Genomic DNA, 10,149 nt, shown 5'->3' with positions numbered 1-10,149 from the left:
ATTCAAATTCAATACTCAATGCATTAGTTACATGTTAAATATAATTGGGATAGGAATCCAAAAGCTCAGTAACGAGTTAGAATTATTTCTATGTTACCGCAATTCAATAATATTATTTACATATAAAGAATATGATTTAAAATCTGAATCAGAAGAAGTAGAACGAATATATTTGAAATTTTGCAAAAGACTATTACAAGATAAATTAACACATGTACTGCTAGTGTATTTATTGTTAGTCTTGAGTTCCATACTCGCACTCGGGCAAGGCCCATTCGGCGTGTGCTCCGATATGAATGTTATTCATATAAGATTAATTTGTGTAACCCTGAGTAGAGCTACACATGTACCCTGATTAATTAACGTGCATTGGTCTAAAGCACTGTCACACGGGTTGAAATTAGCAAATACAAATAATTAATTGATAATATTACTGCAGTTTATTTCAAATATAAGCTGACAGTTATGAAGGATATTTTAACTGGGTTACTAATGTTAGAAAACTCTTATATATTATGGTTGTTTATATTATGTATTTGACGATGTGCAAAATATAAATGATAAAACGCATTGCAGTTTGAAGACTATTTGAATATGTTACCAAGAAAGTACCCCTTGAATATGTGTAGATTGCGAACGTCTGTACATCCATTAAGAATCAAAACTGGACTATATGCTAGAAATATCATTCTACTTAATGAACGTTATTGTATTTGTTGTAACCAAATTTATAGTGACGATGAGTTTTTTTCCATGTGCATATTCTCCATTCTCATTCGTCAGAGGTTCTATAGAGATAAATCTGATAATCTGTGGTACGCATAGCATCATCACTCTGGTGAACGAAAATGATATGCTCGTGTTTATAACTATTATAGGCAGAAACACATAACACGTCACAAATATGTATGCCCCTTTATGTTTAAAGGCCTACTTTGAGCCTTCCATAAGTGACCATCCCCACCCCCACCAAAAAAAAAACTATGTGTACAACACCTCTGTTTATTGATCTTAATCTACTTGCCTTGATACCTCTTATCAGATCTCTGATCTGAGTATCATGCTGTGCGATTTTGGAAGTTTTATTATAAAAATGGACCCTAAATGGCCCTGAGCCAAAACACGAATACATAAGAAATTGGCCCCTACTGTGACACCAGTGCAATTAGCAGGAGATGCAAAGCAGGGGATTATCATGTCAAACATTCCTTAAACAATGCCATTAAATACCACCAGCTTGTAAACTCTGCTAATAAATATCATTTTCGTACCCCAGATTGATGATGCTTAGCGTACCACAGATGAAATTTATTTTGTAAAACCTTTGCACTTAACATGTACTCGCCATACACTTGGCACATATAATTAAATTATATTTGTTTAAACGAAACACGGACATATATAGTACATAGTCGTGGTTATGTACGTATATATCTTTTAATTATCTCTGATCATTGCCAATCAAGTAAAACATAGTAAGACGAACTAATGAGTTAGCATCGTTACGGTAACTGCCATGTTGTGCTGGTGTTTTTTGTTTGATAGCCTGTATTATAATGTATACCAATAAATGTACATGCAAAAATGACCATAGAAACAAAGTAAGACATTAACAATAGAACGCCATCAAACATGAATTAAACTTAAAATATAGTGGTTCCATTTTTAAGATGGAAACATAATATCGATCCTAGTGGATTTTGGATTTCACATCGATTTCCAATCATTTTTTTGAAAGGAACTTCTTCATTTTTTTATCAATTTCATTAAAATTTGAAATCTTTATGAAGCATACTGTATCCCAATATGACTGAGTACAATAAAGAAAATAAAAGTTTTAAAAATAGATGAGGTATGAGTGGATTTCACTTCTACAAAATAGGATTTCACTTCGATTTCAGTTTTTTTTTCCCCCAAAAAAATGATATACCATCATAGGATCAATTTTATTAATATTTGAAATATAAACCTTTTATGAATCACATTCCAATATGTGAACAGTAAAAAAAATGCTAAAAATAAACGAATTTTAAGTGAATTTCACTTGAACACATCGAATTCTGATCATTTTTCGAAGAGTTTCTACACATTATTTTCTTGAGCACTTAAAAAAAAAATTTATAAACCTTTAATAATGACGCAAATTCCAAAATTGGTAGTTGCAACCCTTTAGTTTCGTACTCTTGGGTCGAAACTAATTGAGTTCGGTAACGTTCTTGTAGTCGTATAGAATTACTATGGCAAACCAAGCTAAGCGATTATTTCAATATGTCTTTAGCAAAGAATTCGGAAGTTACTTGTGCAGGTATTTAGTGAGATATTTTTTATATGCGAATATGACATTTTGATCCAAAATTATTGATGCCTACCTTATTGTTACTTATTTTCGCGACCAAAATTGGAGGTTACAAGAAAACCATTAACAACGGTCACTAATTGATTTGTTACGAACACCAAAAAAATGTGGCAAACAACTTCCATTATTTGTGTTAAGGTACCGGTACCTACTGAGCTTCTGAGAAGGTCCGCTAGCTCAGTCAGTATAGCATTCGCCCTGTACCAGGGCTTGAACCTGGGACTCCCCACTTGCCTACCTACTTTGTGTCTTCTAGGGAAAGGACTACCACTTCCCTAGAAGACACAAAGTAGGTAGGCAAGTGGGGAGTCCCAGGTTCAAGCCCTGGTCTGGCTGCAATATTTCTCACCCTGTGACTAATGGCGCGCAACAGGAGACCGCATTAACACTGTTTAGCATAATTTAACAGCACAAAGCACTCTCTTCTTGGTAGGTCTTTGTACTTCTATGTTGATTATAAGTATCCCTTTGCTCTGGTGTTGACAAATACAATTTTGTGGGAAAGTATGTCATGTGTTTGATACTAGTGATGAAATAATAATCAAGTACAAATCATGGCTGACAATGTCATGTCAGTACAGCTGTATTCAATCGATAGTGGCTGTCCTAAATCAATGTCGCTAATGTTACTTGTGGTAAGATTTTTTTGTAATGCGGTAAATATCTAGACAAGATCTAGAGTTCATTTTATGAAAGGATGTCACTTTCATTACAATGGTGGTGATGATATAATTGTTTATAGTAAATACATATAATGTTTTTGTGAAGAGTTTTATGAAATCAAGATATTTTTTTGAAATTTTCAATATAACAGGTTATTGAAGGTTGACAACTATTAAATATGCTTTTACATGGATAAAATGCTGAGATATCTAAACCTGATGCGATGTGCATCGTTTTGCAACTGATGTGCATTTATTATGTTTGTGTCTTGTTGTTACATTCTTTGGTTATGATAAAAACGGTTTGAGTTAACTGTTCCAAATAGCATGACTATAGTATCACACATACTGATTCTAGCTTTAACTGTTTGAAATGATCCTGATGATACTATTGTAAATGTCTGGTTATAAGACACACTTTTTTCCCTCAGATCTCGATATAAAAAAATGCCTGTGTCAAGTAACAGTAACAAGCTTTGGACATTTTTTCTGAGGTTGATTTCAGGCCAAAATTGGCTCTTCAGAGGAGTAAATGGTGCAAAAACTAGTTTGTTTAGATTTATGTAGATAGGGATGTCACTCGCGTCATCACCATAGAGTTTGCACATGTTAAAACGGCATTTGAAGATCATGATTACCATATACGGTGTATCGCAACACGTTTATTAGTTAAAAAAAAATATTGTACGATTAAAATTATCCAATATTATTTTGTATTTAACAATAATTAAACATGCATCTAAAGAAGCAAAGCTGTGCACTGTTGAAATATTTTTTGTCAGTGGTATGATAAGGTGTGAAAAACATGCACTGCCTTCAAGCAGTTTAACGTACCATTAGTACAAACTGTTGCGAAAATGGTCTTGTTTTTTAACACTTGCCAACTTTTAACAAAATGGAGCATCATTTTTTAGATGATCATGGAACTATTGTTACAGAAAACCGTGCTGATGCTGTGTTTTTTTAAACAGAATAGTAACACTTAACAGTATAAAGTCAATTCTACACATTTTTTTCATAAATCTGCTGTGTGTTCCTGTGTGCTGTCTACCCTGATTTTGTCCATGTAGTACAGTAAGTATATATTCTTTTAATTAATTGATGCAGTACTGTATGCCAGGGTACTTAAACAAATATATTTATTTTATAATTGCAGGCCCTAAATTTGCACTATCGTGGGCGGAAATATTTTGGTCCCATTTTACCATTACTTTTATTACTTTTCCATGACAGTCAGATTTCCATCAATGTCAAGAAGACTGAAATTACTATTCGTCATGGTTTATTTTTTGTTTCTTGTAATTTTACATCGATGTTAATAAGTTGACATTTTAGAATTATTTTGATAGTGTGGAATTAGATAGAAATTTCTTTGATTTTACTGGGGTCTAGTACTTGACTCATATATATATATATATATATAAGTGAATAGCTCCTTGATATCTAAGCTGGTTAAAGTAATTTGGTGTTAACTTAAAAATGTCTTGTTGAATGATTGGACATACTTGTACATTCATTTTTTTTCCTGCATGATTGTTCAAAGTGTATCACAACTTTCCCTACTGTTGCAGCATTTTTGGGGTCCAATTGCCAACTGGGGTCTCCCACTGGCTGCCATCGCTGACATGAACAAGGACCCAGAGAAGATCAGTGGCAAGATGACCACAGGTAGGCATTTTAATGCCCGAAAATTATGTCAATATGACTGGGGGATTGTGAAAGTATTTCATGACCAATGCAGAGCTCTAGGAAATTACAGGCATTCATTGCTTTAGCCACTGTTAGACTATTTGCTGTACCGGTACATTACTTAATCATTCAGAATACATGTTAATAGAGGACCTAAATTTAAGTCATTTCAATGTTAACAATTGATATGTAATCTTTAAAATTTTAGCTTTGTTTTTATATGTTATCTTTACAATTTCAGCTTTGTTTTTCTACTCGTGCCTTTTCATGAGATTTGCCATCAAAGTTAAGCCTAGGAACCTACTGCTCTTCTCCTGTCATTTTACCAACGCGTCTGCACAGCTCATCCAGGGTAGCAGGTTCACAAATTACTAGTGAGTACATTACAGGCTAAGTTTAAGGAGAAAAGTATGCCAACTAAATTCGTAATTGTTGATAAGTTGTATTAAACAACATCATTACTACTACTTACTTACTCATATATATATATATAATATAGCAGAACATTTAAATGATGAAAAATTACTTCCTTTAGAAACCAACAGGGCTAAGATGGCCCTCAAACACTCATTTGAACTAGTTTCTATACAACAAAACCCTTGAAAGATCTGACTCTTGACCAAATTATTTAACTTCGACCTTTAAAAGTTGCTGATCAGTTTAAAATTAAAAAAGAAATGTCTTTTTCTGGCAATCATGTTTTAAGATATGTTTGTTTCTAACAAAACAATGACCTTTTCTCATGCAAAACATTGCCCTTGATCCTCCCCTATTTGTATCGTATGGAGACAATAAGATCTCTAATAAGTCAACATGTTTTGTGACTAGTGCTACCGAAATGAAAGGTCTGCAATCAATAAATTCTGATCTGCAATTAATCTGAACCAATTGTTTGAACTTGAATCTCTTTGGTAACCTATGTAATAAATTTGGCCATACAAAGCCAACATGTATAACACTGGCAAATGAGATATTCTACAGGAACTATAAAATAAACATACAAGTAGGAAACAATATTCATCCCTTCGGTCGGCAGTATTTCCTGAAATTGACTTTTGTGCTATCACAACAGTTATGACCTTCACGTATTAAAAGATGGTCTGAAACGTAATGTGTGACATGTATTGTTTATTTGAGTTTATTAAGGTCTGCTCGCGCCTGCATTATGGCTTGACCCTGCTGTGAAGCCATCCAACTTAAACTGTGTTTTCAAAGGCCATAAGTGACTAAGATAAAAGTTAGCAATTCGCAGACAAATCCAAACATTAAAACACTTGAAGAAACAGAGTGAGATACAAGAGACTGGAGAACAATACCCCCATAACTGGAGAACTTTTGACCCAAAACCAATAAAATTCAGTGGAAGGCTGCTCCTGACCAGTAGATGCCCCCTATTGTTTCGTAGATCTGTTAAAGGTCAATTATCAATGTATGGGGTTTTTAGAACACCTCACTCAGGGGGCATAATGTTTGACAAATGTCTCTTGTTTCAGTTATGTGTTAGATGATGAAGAGAGGAAGAAGTACACCGAGTTCTTTATACAGAAACACTCTGGCGATGTCCATGTGCACGTGCCCACCGAGCTGCCAGCATTCGAGGGCGACGCTAGCATCCACATCCCAGAGCAGCATCACTCTGGCCTCTTAGGAAAGATAGAAACCATACTTGAGGAGAAGGCCAGCAAGGAATAATGACTCATGTATGGATAGGACTGTTTTTATGTTAAAATTTGTTATCAAAATTGTGATCTTATTTTTAATTAATTATGCTGATAAGTGGTCTTTGGTAAAAAAAAATTGTTGTTAAGTGTTTGCTGATTTCTTTTAATGCTGTGATTGCTTAGTTAGGTAGGGACAAATTAGGGTATAAACTTTAGGGTATATATGTTTAATGGGTCTGCCTGAAATTGATATTAAGTTTTTCTGTATTTTTCTAGTATGTGCCATGCAGTGCAAAAAACATGTATCTATTAAATGTTGATTTAAATCACTACTAAATATTGATTTTAAGATGAAAATAATTTAATTTAGATCATCTTTGTAATATATACAAATCTCATATATCTTTCAACATAATTTTATATCGAGTTTCTGGGGTCATATTCACAAAACATCTGAAGTTAAGGTTTTTATCTTTTCCTCAAAATTGACAATTTCATCAACTTAAATCGTTCCACATGTAGCTTAAGTTTTACTGTATACATGGAAGTAAAGGTCACCATTAATAGTATTGTATAAACTTTGTCCACGCAAAAACTCGAAAACAGGTGAGCATTACCATTTAAAGTCTTTGCGACCATTAAAAACCATCACAATTTTCAAAATTACATCTCAGTTATTCCTATAATGCCAAATAAAAGTACAACATCTATAGTTCCTCATCATTTCTAAACATATGATGGATCCGAGTTGTTTAGAAAAGTATGATGATATTGAGATGATGTTTTGTGACTGTCACTAAAAGCGTTTAAGAAAATTGGAAGTTTTCAGCCGATTTTCGAACAAATCTGGATCTGTTCTATTGTGAGTGTTCTTATATGACTGAATAGGAGGCACTGATGCCATGATTGAGCTGATTCAGAGACACAAAAAAATACAAAGAATGTCAAAACTGTCAATCAGTGAGGGTGCAGCTATAAGATAATTTTTAAGTTGCTTTATTAATATGAACCCAGATTTTACCATGCCTAAGAATTTTATAAAAAAATATGCATCTAGGTGTTTGTTAATTTTTAGTGATTCTTACGTTACAGTGTTTGACCTGCTTGATGTTATTTTGCTGTTGTTTTAAACGGACACACTGTATCATTTATACACAGAACTTTTAGTGTGAAAATGTAGTTAGAGTTAGAGCTTCATTCATTCACTTGTTTAACCAGTACTGAAATATTCTAGAAAACTAAGATATATTTCATTTTGTATTCTATTAGTTATGTAACTATATGTGTACTGGTTGTACTAGGCACTAATGTCATATATTTTCTTCATTTAGTGTCGGTTGACTTGATATGAGCGGTTGCCTTTCAAGTGGGGGTTTCAGAATTACTTATTTGGTATTACCAGAATTTCAGGATTCATCTAACTGAAATCAAAGCCTACGCATTTACTGTTTGTACAGTATCATTGATATAACACACTGAAGTAAAAAAAATAAGAATATGATAGTAATTCGCAGAACAGATTTTGCATAGTATGTAACGAAATGATTATGAATGAATTCAACCAGGAAGCAACAATTTTGTATGGGTTAAAAGGTCTTTTTCTAGGGGTGGCTGGGGGGGATTAAAATACTTGAGTTATTCCCCATGATTGATTGAGATAATGGACGGGTATTTGCATCGATTTGCTTTATTCTTATTTTGGAAAAAAGGGTAAACATAACTATCTCATATTTCTCCGGAATTATAAAGAAGGCATTATTAAAGGTCCCAACTCACAGCAGTAATACTTGTGCTCGAACCATCCAAATATAACTTGGGAGTTTTGCTGTTAATGATTACCAGTACTAAATATTTACATTCACACTTCATTCCTCAACGATGGTTGTTGTTTATCAATTGCACTTTATTTCTGTATAAAGTGCAATGGCATTTCCCATCGATATCGCGTGCGTTTGTTCGATACTTCTGTCCTGTCATTGGGCACAATAATACCAAGGTGCGGGGCATATTTACTACGGAACTATTTTTTTTAATGAAATCGTAGTACAATTATTGGCAACATGCAAAACTGTAATCTGCAGTAAAGCAGTTAAAACAAAATAAGCAACGATTATTTGATTGATTTTAATGTAGATAATTTCATGATGGATGGAACAGTTGAACAAACGTTTGTGTTTAAAAATACTGCTAAATGTCACGAAAATGCAAAAACAGTTTAAATAACCTCTATAACAGGTGCTTGTATGACGTCTTGAGTGATGTCATTGAAAAAGTTTTACATTAAGCTCGATTCGGGCCGCAACATAACTCGGCAGCTGCATTTTGTTTCGACGCCACATTTGCAGTGTTCATTCGTTTTGAAAGTGTTGTTTTTTTTGAAAATTGACTGGATTACTGGGATTATTTAAACACAATAACTATTGGGTAATCAATTAATTACCTATTCAGTCCTACTTTAACCATTATTTGTTTTGATAACTTATTTAAGCCTGAACATTTTGTAAACATGTTCTTGATAAAATGTACAGCATCTTCAGCATCATACGTAAAACAAAAAACCAGGCATTAACGGCACGTGAATCTACTGAATAATGCACGTTTTCTACCGATAACGCTGGGTTTTTTTTCGTTTTAATACACCACGATAACGGACAGAAAACACACATTGTATGCAATAATAAGTATTTATAATATTCTTGACCTTGAAAAGATAGAAAATAAACATACAAATAAGGAACTATTTTTACTGTGCATTCATTGCCGTATAAAATTAGGTTACGACAGCTGTTCTAATTTACCCGCCGTTGAGAACAACGAGAGAAAGAAAAGAGAAAATGCTCTTGAATAATCAATTTATTTTAGCAGAAATGTAGATTTCAATGAATGTAAATATAAATATTTTGAACAGCCCCATTGCATACCATACCCCCAATAAAATGCAACATGTCGAATTTTAATCCTTAAATAATTCAGTTATGCATGAAATATTGTGGTTGTTTCTTTGGTTTGCTTATGTATTGCCATTAAAATCTCTTTAGATTAGTCATTTACCTACTAGTAAACCAGAGACTAACACAAGCTATTGTTTTTAAGAGTTTAAATACTCGTTGTTATTTATTGTGTAGTTATATACAATGATTTTTAAAACTTTTAATAAAGTGAAAAAGTCATAGCAGTGTTTTTTATTATTATTATTATTTTTCATAGTTTTGAGCATGATCAATTGTGAAAGGGTGATTGTCCGACCTCATTTCACAGAAATGTTCCTTAGGTGACCCTCGATCAAATTCCTTCACCCCATGTTGATTCGTTATAAAAAAAACATGGCAGCCAGGGGCAAGGGCTACTTTACACTATATGTCTATATGGAAAACTTCGAAATAGTTTTACAGAAATGTTTCTATGGTGACCCTCTGTCTAATTCCTGTGTTGATTCATAAAATCAAAACATGGTTACAAGTTGGGATGCTAGTTACCACTATATATTTAAATGGAAAATCTTCTTTTCAGAAACCATTGACCAAATTTCAAAATAATTTCACAGAAATATTCCTTAGGTGACCAATTATCAAATTTCTTCAGCCCCCTATGATTCATAAAATATACTATGAATTTGGCGAGGGATATGGCAGTCTGTGACTGTATTGTGCAGAGTATCGGTTCTCCTTTGACATATATATTGACATATATATAACACATATATTTGTGTAAAACACAAATTTCCACCTTGTGAAGGGCACATAAAATTATGGAACCCTGGTACTGCATTAGTCATGGTCAC

General features: G+C 33.3%; 1 protein-coding gene across 1 annotated transcript; it reads left to right on the top strand.

The window, feature by feature from the left end:
• Nucleotides 1-3,241: 3,241 nt before the first annotated feature.
• Nucleotides 3,242-9,538, top strand: LOC128239153 (uncharacterized). Its single transcript, XM_052955650.1, has 4 exons — nucleotides 3,242-4,092; nucleotides 4,590-4,686; nucleotides 4,949-5,081; nucleotides 6,201-9,538. Exons 2-4 carry the CDS (start codon nucleotides 4,644-4,646, stop codon nucleotides 6,397-6,399), a joined length of 375 nt encoding a protein of 124 aa, XP_052811610.1. The 5' UTR covers nucleotides 3,242-4,092; nucleotides 4,590-4,643; the 3' UTR covers nucleotides 6,400-9,538.
• The last annotated feature ends 611 nt before the right edge of the window (nucleotides 9,539-10,149 follow it).

This window comes from Mya arenaria, chromosome 6 (genome assembly GCF_026914265.1).
Source record: "Mya arenaria isolate MELC-2E11 chromosome 6, ASM2691426v1".
In the NCBI taxonomy this organism is placed as follows: Eukaryota; Metazoa; Mollusca; class Bivalvia; order Myida; family Myidae; genus Mya; species Mya arenaria.
This window is presented reverse-complemented; position numbering and strand designations above follow the sequence as displayed.

Coding starts and splice junctions, on each gene's coding strand:
- LOC128239153 (XM_052955650.1), top strand. CDS start 4,644: ATGAACAAGGACCCAGAGAAGATCAGTGGCAAGATGACCACAG. Junction 4,687..4,948: donor CAGTGGCAAGATGACCACAG/GTAGGCATTTTA, acceptor TTACAATTTCAG/CTTTGTTTTTCTACTCGTGC. Junction 5,082..6,200: donor AGCAGGTTCACAAATTACTA/GTGAGTACATTA, acceptor CTCTTGTTTCAG/TTATGTGTTAGATGATGAAG.